This window comes from Muscardinus avellanarius (assembly GCF_963383645.1).
Source record: "Muscardinus avellanarius genome assembly, chromosome: 2".
Taxonomy (NCBI): domain Eukaryota; kingdom Metazoa; phylum Chordata; class Mammalia; order Rodentia; family Gliridae; genus Muscardinus; species Muscardinus avellanarius.
Window position 1 is genome coordinate 147,803,181 of NC_137787.1, and position 15,460 is coordinate 147,818,640.

At 38.1% G+C, this 15,460-nt stretch overlaps 1 protein-coding gene across 1 annotated transcript in view; it reads left to right on the forward strand.

The window, feature by feature from the left end:
- The window catches only part of EPSTI1 (epithelial stromal interaction 1), a gene marked incomplete at both ends in the record, with an annotated part of 117,846 nt that overhangs the window by 87,364 nt on the left and 15,022 nt on the right, over positions 1 to 15,460 (forward strand). The window contains 2 exons of the mRNA XM_080689464.1: positions 3,218 to 3,250; positions 5,166 to 5,249. Coding sequence (XP_080545590.1) covers positions 3,218 to 3,250; positions 5,166 to 5,249 — 117 coding nt within the window. The remainder of the gene's footprint in view (positions 1 to 3,217; positions 3,251 to 5,165; positions 5,250 to 15,460) is intronic.

Genomic DNA, 15,460 nt, shown 5'->3' on the forward strand with positions numbered 1-15,460 from the left:
TGATTGTGTTGTTTTTTCAGGAAAGGAAAAATTTAATTCAAGAGCTCCTTCTTTTTTTCTTTGTTGGTGTGTGTGTGTGTGTGTGTGTGTGTGTGTGTGTGTGTGTGTGTGTGTTCTCTCTGCCCAACCAATTATATACACTGGTTAAATGTTCTTTCTTTTTTTTTTATGTGGTACTGGGGATGGAACCCAGGACCCTTACACCCCTGACCTATATTATATTTTCTTTGGAAACAGGGTCTCACTAAGTAGCTGAGGCTGGCTTCAAACCTGCATGATCCTCCTGTCTCAGCCTCCCAAGTACTGGGATTACAAGCGTGTACCACAACGCCCAGCCTAAATGTTCTTTCTTTTATCATTATACATATTTTATACATCTCAGAGAAAACAACACAATAAGCAGAAGAAAACTCGATGAAAGGTGCCTAGAGGCTCTGGATCAGTGCAAAGGATTTCATGTAATCCTTTCCTTCTCACCCTGACATTTTACTATTGCTGACTTTTGTGCTTGGTTTGTCTGGTTTGGTTTTACCAGAGAATACACTTTGATTTCCCACTGGGGTTGGTAGAATTAGCACTTGACTTTTCAGGGCAGGTGCAGGCACATGGGGATAAATATCTTCTATTGAGACTTTCAAATAATTCCTTTCTTTTTACTCTCCTGTCATCTTTCTGTCTTCTCTAGTAGCTGGTGCATCTATTTCTTGGACCCTCCTGATGCCCCATGGGAAAAAATTGGCTCCCCTGGGTGTCTTCTACCCCTCGCTAGCAAGTCTTCACGTTTTCTCTTTTCTTCTCAAAGTCACCAGCTGTTTCTTCATCCCCTTTGTTTTTATGGATTTTAATCTGTGAATATAGATGTCTTTTAGTGTTGTGTGTGTGTGTGTGTGTGTTTGTGTGTGTGTGTGTGTGCGCGCGGCACTTGGGATTGAACCCAGAACATTCTACCTTCTACCTCCAAGATAAAACCCCAGTCCTATTTTATTTTTATTTTGAAACAGGATCATGTCTTTTAGTGGTGTGTGTGTGTGTGTGTGTGTGTGTGTGTCTGTGTGTGTCTGTGTGTGAATGTGGCACTTGGGATTGAACCCAGAACATTCTACCTCCAAGATAAAACCCCAGTCCTATTTTATTTTTATTTTGAAACAGGATCTTACTAGGTTGATGAGAGTCTTACTACTTGCTGGGGCTCTCCTTGGACCTCTGATCCTCCTATCTCAGCCTCCCAAGTACTGGTATTACAAGGATGTGGCCATCACGCCTGGCTTCTCTTGGTTTTTGAAGCTAGAAATGTGTTTTTGTTTTCCCCTTTGTTGAGGGTAATTTTTCAAAGAACAGAACAGTAACATCTTTGCTCCACCATCTTTAATTTTTTTTATCTTTATTTTTTTTTTAGGTACTGGAGATGGATCCCAGGGGCATTCTACCTTTGAGCTACGCCCCCAGCCCTATTTTTATTAATTAATTAATTTATTTATTTATTTATTTATTTATTTTGGTGGTACTGGGGTTCCTGGAAACCCTTCTACCTCCGGGCTACACTCCCAGTACCTATTTTTTTTAATACTTTTTTATTTGGAAACAGGGTCTCTTAAGCCAGTGCGGCAGGCTTCAAATGTACGTGATCCTCCCGTCTCCGCCTCCCAAGCGCAGGGATTTCAAGCGTGCACCACCACACCTGGCTTATTTTTTATTTTGAAACAGAGCCTCACTGAGTTGCAAAGGGTGGCACTAAGTACCTGAGGCTGGCTGCAAACCCATATCCTCCTGTCTCAGCCTCCCAAATGCTGGGATTACAAGTGTGCGCCACCACGCCTGGCTTGCTCCCCATCCTTAAATGAGAACTTAATGTTTATCAGGGGCTGAATTTTGATTCCTCTCAAAATTTACATGTTGAACCTTAAACCCCAGCATCTCAGAATGTGCCCTTATTTGGAAATAGGTTCTTAATAGAGATAATAAAATTTAAATGAGGTCATTAGGGTGGGCTCAGTTCCGATATGAAAGGCATCATTAGAAAAGGGGAATTTAGACATAGGGACATGCATAGAAAAAAAAAATGTGAAGATGGGCATCTACAAATCAAGGAGAAAAATCTAGAATAGATCCTTCCTTCACAGTTCTCATATACCCATCCCTGAAGACACCTTGATTTTGGATTTTTAGTCCCAAAGCCATAAGAGAGCAAATTTCTATCCTTTTTGTGTGTATGTGTCATACAGAGGATTAAACCCAAGAGTGTCCTACCTCTGAGCTATGTCCCCAGCCTGATTTTATTTTAAAACAGGGTCTCACTAAGTTGCAGAGAGCCTACCTAAATTGTTGCAGCTGGCTGTGAACCTGTGATCTTCCTGTCTCAAGCTCCCAACTACTGAGATTACAAGCATGCACTATCACACTCAGCTTCAATTTTCTTTTTCTTTCTTTTCTTTCCTTTTCTTTTTTAAATGTTTGTGTGTGTGTGCTTTTGGTGCTGGAGATTGAACCCAGGAACATTCTACTTCTAAGATATACCCTTAACCCTATTTTATTTTATTTTTGAAACAGGGTCTTGCTAGGTTGTTACAAATCTCACTGAATTGCTTAGGTTTGTCCTGGCACCTTTAATCCTCCTGTTTCAGCCTCCCAAGTACTGAGATTACAGGTATGAGTCACCACACCCAGTTTAAATTTCTTTTCTTTAAGCCACCATTTTGTGGTTCTTTGTTATGGAAACCAGGAAACTCTTATAATGCTATTTTTTTATTTGCTCATATGATGCCCTTTTTTGTCCAATTTATATGTATTTTCTGAAACACAACTTAGTGTTACCCACTTGGAGAAGGTGTCCTTGATCTTGTTTAATTAAATGCCCTTCTATTTGGCTTTTTCTAACCTGACAGTTATCATACTATAGTACTATAAGCATTCATCTTCATGTCTTATTTCTATATGAGACTATAAGGGTTTGACATCTGGGAGTCTGTCTTTGATATAGTACTTGCAGATAAGGCACTTAAATGTTGTTTGTTAAATAAATGTTCCATAAGCATAGCTTTGGGGGAAGATGAACAAATGTATGTTTAGTCAAATGACAGAAATTTAGCATCAATATTATACTAAATGAATATTTTATGCTAGAAAAATTATGTGACTGCAGTGACTTAGACACTTGTAGTATTAAGAACTAAGAAAAATAGAGATCAAAGGTTTTTCTATCCTTATTATTTTTGAACAGAAACTTCCCATCCTGCCTAGGGATCACAGCTGGGTAAGCACACATAAAGACTGCAAGTAACTTTGAACTCTCTAAGACAGCATGCGACTTTCCAGTTCCTGTGACCTTTAATATGGTACTTTTATGTCTAATAACCATTGTATTTCTCAATAAAAAATGAGGACTTATATTCTGATAAAAGAACAAGGTGGAAAGTTTTAAAGGCAGGTGTTTTAACAGAATTTAAATTTCTGGCTTAAGCCATAATATTTGCTTTAACTATACATTTTACTCTCCCTTTTAATTTTTTAAATAGAAGCTGTCTTCCTCCCTCCCTCTTTTCTTCCCTTTCTTCTTGCTTCCTGGGTCCTACATGACATATTGGTGGTGAAGACTAGTCTTCTCTAATAGAAAAAAAGGGTCATCAGGAACCCACAGCCTACCTTCTATGGCCTATCACAGGCCCCTGGTGTTTGGGACATAGATTAAAGAACATCACCATATACAGGTTTACCTGTCTGACATAGCCCACTTTGGTATCTCTCTGAGGGCTTTCTGAACACATGGAGCTTTGCCATTCTCAATGTTAATGCTTGCTGTAGGTGATGATACAATTCTAAAAGCTTCTTTCTCTGCAGAAACTGGTTCTTTTTGTTTGATGATATATGGGTTTTCATAGTGACAGAAATGGGGGGAATGAACTAAGAAGTACTTGAGAAAAATTATAGTAAGGGAAAAGGGGGAACTAGCCTACATGAACTTTATGGACTATTAGTCCAGAGAACGAGGGCTGAAATATGTAGCCTGCTGCTGAGATGCTGCTGGGAGTTTTATGGGATCAGTAGAATTTCCTCCACATTAGGTTTCAGGTTGGCCTCCCTGCCTTTCAGAGGCTGGGGCTACAAGTCAGTGTGAAGGAGAAGATGTGCATGACAAATGAACAGAACACAGCTGCACTTGGCAGGGTTATGTCTCAATAAATTCATCATGAGTTGAAAATATTGTAAGTTGAAAATGCATTTAATACACCTAACCCCCTGAATATCCTAGCCGAGCAGCACAGCACACTACAGTGTCAGTTGTTTATCCTCATGATCATGTGGCTAATGGGAGCTGCAGCTCACTGCCACTGCTAAGCGTATAGAGATAGTATTTTATTGCATATCATTAGCTTGGGGAAGGACCAAAATTTAAAACATGATTCCTACTGAACGTGTATCACTTTTGCACCATCATAAAGTTGAAAACCTACAAGTCATACCATCATCAGTCAGAGACCATATATACTTGAAATTTCACACACTTGGGAATATGCAGTCACTAGGCCAGTGTATGGGCCCCTGATATAGTGGGTCAGGAAGACTGATGGACATCTTTCTGCAGATACTGGCTCAGCTGATGCTCCTGTGCTCCAGAACAGGCTGTTTTTACTCTCAGAACTAGAAATATACTTCAGGTACAGATTAGGAATGCAAAGCTTTAGAAAGAAATGCATCTTTGGCGTTATGTGGTGTCATTCAATCTCCAGTGGACAGCTTTCATAGGATTTGCCATTAATGAGCAGTAGATGTAAGTGCTTCTACAGATAGTATCACGGTTGCCTGAATCTGATAGCGACTTATCAGCTAGTTGGAATATTCTCAAAAATATCTTCAACTTTCCACACCAGAGGAATAAATTATGTTGGTTATCTCTGAGGGAAAATTCTTAAAGCTTAATTAAACAAACATCTAAATCATCCTTTAAAATGCGCTGGATGATTGTGCTTACACTAGCCTTCTTTTTATATATCCCAAGGGATGTCTTCAGATGTATGCATAAATCACCCAATAAGCCAGTGTGTAAGGGGAGCTTAGTGCACGCTCAATACAGAGGTTGAGTTATTAGCACCAGTCCCATAATGGGAAGATTGGTGTACCATGGTAATATTTTTTCCTGTGGACTTCCCCCCGCCCCTATTCCTTTACAGGCCAGAAGTCAAACATATAAAGATTCTCTAAAGAAGGAAGAAAATAAAAAATTGCAAAAGATGAAGAATGCGCAACATTGGAAGGTATTACTAGTGACCGCCAATTGTTTGCTTGAAGTACTAGATAATTTTGAAAGGTCTCTAAGCAGAAATATTTAGATACATACAGATCTTAGAAACAAAGCCAGCATTGAGAAAGAGGTGAATTCTGGGAGTGTTTTATGAGTATGGCCATGGCTCCTTCTAGTCAAAACTGTCAGAGCACCTAGGCCCATTGAAGGCTGCAGTTTGTTGGCCACAATTGGTGCCGGCAGTTTATGGGGAAGATGATGGAGCACATGTGAACTTCTGATCTGCAAAACGAAACCTGGCCAATATCACTGCTATGTTCAAACCAAAGATATATGCTACTACTGGTGGTGGCCAGAAAATACTCTTGATGCATTAACAAAGCGGGCATACAAACTTACGAAACTGGTTGAAGCATTCATCCAGAAATAGTTAGGCATATATAATAAAACAAAGTACGTATATAAATATGCAAGACATTCCAAGTATTTTGCGCAATAAAAGTCAGTGTAATGAATGCAGAGTCTTCTAAGTGCTGAAAGGCGAATCCTCTGCACAGTGTGAAATTTCTGGCACAATAATGAAAATGGTCTGTGCTGTGACTCGATGGTCCGTCCGACCTTTGGTCAGTAGTCTCATACGGGCTGAGGAGCTCCACATCATGAAATGAGAATAATGAAGATCTGTGATCAGCTGAATAACTTAACCATTCTTATTGTCAAACATTTCCTCTTGCCATAGTGGTGGTTGTGAAATCCTGTAAGTATTTTCATCCAGAACATCTCTCCCACCTATTTTTTAAAAATCAATTATATAGCTAACTAGAATTCTCTCATTTTTTTTTTTTACTTCCTTGGCTCAGTTTATGTTTTTCCTTATGCCCTTGACTCGCATGGATATTTATTATAGCAATGTTGTGGTAAAAATCATATTATGAAGAGGAGCCTACGTATCCACCCTTGTTGCTCTCATTTGATCCTTTTGGGAGCCATCCTCCACCCAGCAGTGGCTAACCCCTTCCTGGCTCATGTGTCACTCAGCAGACATATAAATGACTGTGGGCTATTTTGTGCCTAGTAAGTGGTTAATGCACTACTGAAAGGAATAATGTGGGTTAAAACTTAGTGATTAAGCTACTCTGGAAGCAATAAAGAATAGTGTTTTTTAAAACAATATCTTTTTGTTTTGACAAAGTCTTCATTTCAAATCTATAGTTAAATAAGAAATGTTATAGTAAGACTCCAGTAATTATTAAGTAGACGTTAAATCAGGTATATATTCATGTTATATTTTTAATAATGCCCATAAAGTGATATGAAAGTATTTATATCTTTATGTGAGTTTTTAAATATCAAGCTTTGAGGTACTTAGCTACTAAGTAAAATGTTGTGATTTCAGTTGTAGCCACCATTTCTCCTAAAATAACATTTTGTGGATTTAATGAGTTCTTTGCAATGCTTGGTGTACATATTTGGAACATGAAAACTACTAAAAGTAGAACATTTCACAAGGAGAATGCTCAATAGATTAGAAAATTGGGTTTAATTTTCAAGTTTAGCTGATAAACAGTGAAAACTGAGCTAAGAAAATCTCAATCTTGCTTTTAGTCTAGATTTAAACAAATACTAATATATATTTCCTGGTTATTGATGGGACACATTTTTGTCATATATCCTTTTACATAAGTTATTTTCCCCTATTAGTGCAGCTATCAGTGAAATGAATAGCTTCAGTATTTATCTTTTGGGACTTCATAACAGTAGAATACAAATGGATATCTGTCCATCTGTTCTACCTTATTTTTGCTTCTCTCCCTCATTGCTCAATCTGTTGCTGGGATTTGTCTCCTAAAGGCATTCCCTTTTAGACAGAATCTGTCGTTTCTTATCACTTCAATGAGCGACCTTAAGAAAACAATAGGATAATGTTTGTGTAAGATGATACAGGAAACAGTACATTTATATCATTGCATCTACTCATATGTTTGTTTATTCTATTCATTCAACAAATATGTGTTTGTCGCGTCCCTCGACCAGCGATTAAGACACGACACGAAGCTCTTCTTGCAAGCCGTTTATTCAGGATACTAGTAATGGCGGAATGGCAAAGATCTGCCTCGCGCAGGGCATTATAAACATTAACTCTCCCAATCACTTCTTGCCACATCTCACTCACTGGCTTACGCTCGTCAGGTCACCACCACGTCATGTGTTACGCAACCCTAGCCTCCAAATATGGAGTTGCTTCCTGCACAGCCATGTGCCTAATCAAGCTCAGAGGCAGGAAGCCGGCGCCATCTTTCAATGGCGGCTCACCACATGTATTGAATGTCTACTATGGAGTAATTCATCGGTAAATAATTGAAGTTAAATTAAGGTTACAACACATTTATCTTGTTCTCTTTGTCTTTGACCTCTGAGCACAGTGCTTTTCTTAAAGCTAACCTCTTGATATTTTCCATTTATTCAATTTCCTCTTCTTCTAGAGATTTATAATTTTTTCTCCTATACCTTCAATATATTTTTCTTTAATATATTCTACCTTCAATATATTCTGCTTCCTTTTTATCAATAAATATGCTCATTCATATCATTCTAAGATACAAAAACTTTGATTCTACTATCCTTTTTCTGTGTCTACCAAATTTAAAGAATGACAAACGCAATCCTACTATAAGTACTTCTTTACTACCCATTTCATACCCATTTCATCCTAATTCCTTATGATCTGGTTTATATTCACAAATGTTCTTGCTGAAATTGTTCTTTAAAGGTAAAATAGCTTCCAAGTACACAATTCAGTGGTCTTTTTACAATACTGTCTTCCTATAATTCTGTGACACTGCGTAATACCATTTTAAAGCTTTCTTTTTCTGGCTTTTTTTTCCAAACAACTGTATTATTCTGGCTGATGTAGCTCAGTCATCTATCATAGTGTTCATTCATTCATTCATTCATTCATTCAATCAACCTACAGGTATTGAGTTCCTATTTTGTGCTGAACCTTGTGTGAGATGCTGGAGCTACAATTAAAAACAGGATAAGCAGGGGAGAGGGAGGAGGGAGGGCAAGGTTAATCAGTGGGTAGAAAGTTTCAGTTAGATGGGAGTAAAAAGTTCTCGTATGTTATTGCTCAGTAGGATGGCTACAGATAACAGCAGTGTACTATAAATTTCAGAAAGATAGAGCAAAGGAGTTTGAATGTTTCCACCATGGGGAAGTGATTAATGAGGAGATAGGTATGTTTAACCTAATTTAAACATTCCAGTGTTTACTTGTAAGGATACATCATATGGAATCTCATGAATATATACAATTTTTATGTTTTCATGCATCAGCTTAAAAATGGATTTAGAATAATAAATAAGAGCTGGGAATGGTGACACATGCCTCTAATCCCCATACTTAGGAGGCTGAGACAGAATCGTAGGTTCACAGCCAGTCTCTGCAACTTAGTGAGGCCCTCCACAACTTAGTGAGACCCTGTTTCAAAATAAAATTGGACTGGTGGTACATAGCTCACAGGTAGAATTTCCCTGGGTTCAATCCCTAATGCCACACAGAAAAAGGAGCTTTCTCCCCTTGTTAAAGAACACTGATAAAATTAAAGAATAATTTTTAAAGTATAACATAGACAAGGTTTCAGCCTTCCAGAAGTTTATATTCTAATGGAGGAGATAGACAATTAGAGGGAGGCAAAGAAATTAAATGTAATTTTTACTGTAGAGTGATTCATCACTTTGTAGCAATGAATGCTATAAAGAAGTAAATGATGGGTCATAACTTCGGGGTGCAGTATCAAATATTGTTTGTTGATTTTCTTCTTCTCTTTTACAACCCTGAATTTCCTTTTCAGGCATGCATCCTATTTTGCATGGTCTGTGTATTAGGGAAGAGAAAGGGCACCCCAGCCCATAAATTCAACCCCAAATGGCCCAGGGTGTTCCCTATTTCTTGACCAATTGGACACTTGCTGTAGTTTTGACCAGTGAGACTAAGGCAACGCTCACTTCTCAGTTGGATGTTTATTAGTTTTGAGTATTGTGTTTTCCCCACATGATGATGCTTCAACTTGATTCCCTTTTTTTGTCTTTCTAAATAGAAAGACAGAAGATAAAATTACCTGATTCTAGCATTTCCTTTACCACTTTATTCATTAGCATATACGTGACATTTTCTTCTCTTGTCACCTTATTGTAACCATTCTTTCACTTGGTTTGAAGTAGAGTTCTTCCAGGTTGTGGTGGCACACACCTGTAATCCCAGTACTTGAGAGACTGAAATAGGAGAATGCTAGGTTCAAGACCTGGGGCTGGGGGTATAGCTTAGAGGTAGAATGCCCCTAGGTTTAATCTTCAACACCACACAAATATTTAAATAAGTAAGTAGGTAGATATCTAGTGAAAAAAAATTGCTTGTTTACCTTGTACCTCATTGTGTAGTCTCTTTTAATAGGTAGATTTGATATGTTCTCTTTATTGTTACTAGCATATATTTGCACGTATCAGTATTCATGCCACATAGCTTACTTTGTATTAACTATGCTTTATTTTATTTTTCTGGCTCTCTGGTTCCACTTAATTTCTTTTTTCTTTTCCTCTCTCCCTTTTTCTATTATAAGAAATTATACAGTTTTTTTGTTTTTAATCTTGCAAGGTCATTGGTTGTCTCTTTTAATCAGAACATACATACATCTCCTTAGTTTTCCTTTTTTTTTTTTTTTTTTTTTTTTGGTGGAACCCAGGGGCATTCTACCTTGGAGCTACATCCCCAGCCCTATTTTTTAAATTTCTTACTTTGAAACAGGGTCTCACTAAGTTGTAGAGGGCCTCACTAAGGAGCTGAGGCTGGCCACAAACCTGTGTACCTCCTATCTCAGCCTCCCAAGTCCTGTCCTCTTATGTTTATTTCTCTGTATTGTCTCTGTTCACCATTTCTGGGACATCTATCAAATGGATTTCAGACTCCTCCGGGTCTCCTCTCCACATCCCCTCAGTGTTTCTTGTACTTTCTGTCTCTGTCTGTCTGTCTGTCTGTCTGTCTGTCTGTCTCTCTCTCTCCCTCTCTCTCTCTCTCTCTCTCTCTCTCTCTCTCTCTCTCTCTCTCTCTCTTTCTCTCTCTTTCTCATTTAATTCTGGCAGAAACCTTTAGTTAGATCATCCTGCTCACCAGATTATTTCAAAGCTTTCCATTGTGCTTAGTTGGCACACATTTTGAACTTGGTAACATACCACGGTTGCTGATGTACTTTTTCATAGCAGTATTTTGCTTTATGGGTACAGCAACCTTTCCCTTTTCTTCACTGATAGTAACTATACAAACTCTAGAAAGGCTTTCTGTTTAATATATTAACTTTTTTCTCTCCATTTTAATTTTTGTGTCCCATGAATTTGTTTCTCAACTGTCTGATGTTTCTGGTTTATCTTCTGGTGTTTGCTGGGATGTGCTGCTAAGCCAGGTGTACAGGAGCATGTCTTTTAAGTGAGGTAGCCTCTTATTCTCCTGGGGCCAGAGGTCACCTGGGACATGGCCCTGTTTTTCTGAGCCCAGTCTCCCCTGCCTGCTCATTTTGTGTTTATCCCTAGGCCTGTCAAGACGACCTGCTGTGTGGGCAAGTGTGGGGAAGGGGCCAACTCCACATTCTCTCAGTGAGGATCTCAGTGGCTGCTGGCATTCCCTCTGGAAACGCCTTCAGAAGTGAGGCTAACTCAGCATGGGGGTGGGGGGGTGTTCTTCCAGGCTACTCATCCTGTCCCCTCTACCTCTCAAGAATTTCTTCAAATCTCTGATAAGCCAATTGCACTTACTGATTTTTTACATGGTTACTGATTTTATAGTCATTTAGAAAGTAAAAACCAAAAAAAAAAAAAAAAAATGCAGCAGGAAATACTTAAATTATTTACAAATGAAACTATTGTGAAATGCATAAGCATTTCTAGTGAGAGTGTTCTATGGGGCCTGCATCACAGCTGTGCTTGGAGAAAGAAAACTATAACTTTTTAATCCATTGAATTCTAAAAAAAGAAAAGAATTAAGCATCCAACCTAAGAATTTAGAGCAAGAACAACAAATTACACTGAAGAAGGTAATTAAGATAACAGAAATTAATAATAAAACTTCAAGAAGCAGCTGTTCTAAAAATCCAGCCACTTAATCTTTGATAAAGTTAACATAATGAACAATCCACAGCAAATCTAATCAAGAAGAGATTAGTGAAAACACAAATATTCAACATTAGGAATGAGGAGCTAGAACCATAGATTTGGAAAAGATTAAATTTATATTGCTACAGGTAATACTGTGCTAATAAATTGAAAATTTGGATTAAGTGAATGATTTTCTAGGACATTATAACTCTAAAATGATTCAAAAGATTAAAATACGTAAAGACTAACAAAAATGCAGGTGATTTGGAAAGCTTTCTGAGAATTACTTCCTCAACAGGCTGAACGTGTGTGTGCATATATACATATACACACATATATACATATATATTTGTATATTTTATATATTGTATATATGTATATTCACATATATATGTGTGTGTATATATATGTGTGTATGTATGTATGTATATATATATAGGAGTACTGTGATCAAATCCAGGGATATTCTCCCACCAAGCTAAACCCCAGACTTTTTTTTATCTTATTTAGAAACAGAGTCTTGCTAATGTGCTGAGGGTCTCAGTAAACTGCTGAGGCTGGCTTCAAATCTGTGATCCTCCTGACCCAGCTTCCCAAGAACTGAGATTACAGGTGCATGTCACCATGCTGGGTTTGAACTTGGATACTTTTAAAAGCAAGTTCTTTCAAATGTTCAAGGAAGAGATTTTTTTCCCCTATGTGTTCACACATTCTTTCAGAGCAAGGAGAAAACACTTTAGAATTTTATAACTATAGTCTTGGTCAACATTCTCAGGGCTGTAATCCAAAACAACTGACAACACAACTTCGAGGAAGGAAGATTTACTTGCTCACAGTTTTTTAGAGATTTGGGATTCAGTCCATGTGAGGCCAGGGCCCATGGATCTCAGGGCGTGGCAGTGGGAGACAGAAAGAGGGAGAGAGCATGGGCTCTGTTCTCACATCATGGAGGCCAGAAGCAAGAGAGAGAAGGTAGGCAAGGGGATCCAAAGACAAAAGCACGATCTCCAAAGCCACACCCTCAGGGACCCACTTTCTTCAGCCACACCCCACCTGCTTAAGTTTCCACCCAGATAAATCCATCTGTATAAATCTACAATGTATTTATCTACTGATGAGATTATAACCCTCTTGACTTAATTGCATCAACTTTGAACATTAATGCCTGAGCTCCTCAGGGGCCATTCTATATTATCTAACCTTAACAACTACCATCCCCATGATGCTACAACTTGATAAGGGAAGCACATTCACATGAGCACACGCACTCACATGCACACATTTATACACATGCACATGTCTGATACATACATCAGTCTCAAGGATAGAGGTTAACTTTTTAATATGCTTTTCTTGGTGCATTATAGTCTCACATCATAATGTAAATTTGTTGTTGTTGTTGTTGTTGTTGGCACTGGGGATGGAGCCCTTCTACCTCCAGGCTATGCTCCCAGACCTGTTTTATATTTTATTTGTAAATAGGGTCTCTTAAGCCAGCGGGGCTGGCTTCGAACCTGCGCGATTCTCCTGTCTCTGCCTCCCAAGCATGGGGATTACAAGCGTTTGCCACCAAGCCCGGCAATATAATGTAAATCATTTTGACAGTGACATACATTCATACAGTACTTGGTGCCCCACCCACCCACTGCCTCCCTCTCTCTCCCCATCCCCATACAGAGTACTGAGATTGACATTAGTATTTTCACACATGTACACATAGCTGATGGTAGTAATTCCTTCAATGCACCTCATTCTTCTCTTCCCCTTCCCCTTAGGCCACCTCCCTGGCTCCACTGAGGCTTCTCCTCCATTACCTGGAGTCCCAGAGACTTTGTTTCTCAAAGTTATTTGATAGAAAACTGTTAATATTGTATGGAACAGAGTTTGAAAACGATTTTTAGTATCTTGATAAGGCAAGTAATAAAAATTAAGGAAAATTTTATATTGGAAATAAGTATTATGGATGAGAACAATTTGCTTGTACCACCCAAGAGGATCGACTGAAACATGATTTAAAAAATATGGAGTTCCACAAGTAAGAGTTGACTACAAAATATATATACAACAATCAACTTTCTCAAATACCAGCAAAATTAATTAGAAAATGTAGTGAGATAAAGATTTCACCAAAGAGCAACTATGTAAAAAATTACTCAATAGCTTAAATAAAACAGCAAATTTCCTTTAATCCCTAAGAAGCTGTTTTAATACAGCAGAAATTGGTAATACTCCTGTGTGTTACAATTCAATATTGGCATAACTATAGTTCTATCCAAATTAATTTATGCTTTTAATACAATTTCAATAAAAATTTCATAGAACTTGAGGTAATTTGAAAAACTAGTTCTAAATTTCAACTAGAAAAATAATCATAAGATTAAATAAGAAACTTTAAAAAATATGAATAATAATTTGTGTGCTTGCTGGAGCAAAGAGGATTTACCCAGAAGTTATTAATATAGTATATTACTAACTCAAGTACTGTTACTGATGAAAGGATAAACTGAAGGTTCTTTGACAATATCAAATTTTGATGCTTTCTAAAAGTCAAAGTACCAGATCTAATAGGCGTACATGTGTTCTGAGGAAATAACTAGAGGTGCGCACGCCAGGCATGGTGGCATATGCTTGTAATTCTATGTACAAGCCAGGCATGGTGGCATATGCTTGTAATTCTGGTACTTGGGAGGCTGGGACAAGAGGAACACAATTTAGAGGCTAGCCCTGGCAATTTAGTGAAACCCTGTTTCAAAATAAAAAGGGTGACGGGCCTGGTAGCACACGCTTGTAATCCCCGCACTTGGGAGGCAGAGACAGGAGGATTGCGAGGGTTGGAAAGCCAGCCTCTCTGGCTTAAGAGACCCTGTTTCAAAAATAAAAAAAATATAAAAAATAGGTCTGGGAGTGTAGCCCGGAGGTAGAAGTGTTTCTAGGACCCCAGTACCACCAAAAAAAAGGGCTGAGGTGTAGCTCAGTGGTAGAATGTCCCTGAGTTCAAGTCCCTGTACCTGCCTCCCTCTCCCCAAAAAAACGATGTGCAAGTTGGTTTACTTAAAAAATTAGATAAATAAAAATTTTGGAATAGTTTGTTGAGTGGTAGAGGATTTGAAGGTTAGGGTTTGAGAGTAAACAATTATTACTCTTATTTTATCTACATAAGAATGTGTTCATATTCATGAAAAAGAAAAAGTAGATTATAAAATAGAGGGCAGACAAATACTGAACCCATCTCCTCTTCTTGTGGCACTCTGTGCAAAGTACTTCCTTCCCCTAAGCCTCCTCTGCTATGTCTGATGGGGATATTACCGGCCTTATGACACTCTTTCTAGGACCCAATGGGAGAAAGCATGCAGGGACTTTATCCTAATGCTTGGCACAAGGTAAGCCTGAAAATGTGACCCAGGTGATAAGAAGTTGTAATCTATGTGTATAAATCAGGAAGGAAATACACTGACATGTTAAAGGAGCTTATCTCTGCATGGGGAGTTGTATGAGTGATTATTTTGTTTTTCCTGATAGCTTCTATAGTTTTTTTTTTTACTTTCCATGGTGAATAAATCACTTTAATGAAAAAAAAATTAAAAGACAGAAGAAAGTTGATAGAAAACATTTCTAGTGGAGAGATAGAGGACTATAAATTCAATAATTATTACAGACAAAGTCCACTTATTTATATTTATGTTAAAATGATAGAACCAACAATAGCTATTAAAATGTGAGTATACACTATCTTTGCTATTTTTCTTGACTCCTCTACTTCACCCATTAATATTTATTTCCTTTGATTTGGCTTCTCTTCCTTTTTTTTTTTTTTTTTTTTTGGTGGTACTGGGGGTGGAACCCAGAGGCTTTCTACCTCCCGGCTATACTCCCAGACCTATTTTATATTTTATTTGGAAACAGGGTCTCACTAAGTTGCTGAGAGCCTCACTAAGTAGCCGAGGCTGGCTTCGAACCTGTGCGATCCTCCTGTCTCTGCCTCCCAAGCGTGGGGATTACAAGTGTGCACCACCACGCCCAGCTTGGTTTCTCTTAATTTTTGAGTGTGGTTTCCATATTTTCTCTTTATTCGTGATAGCCA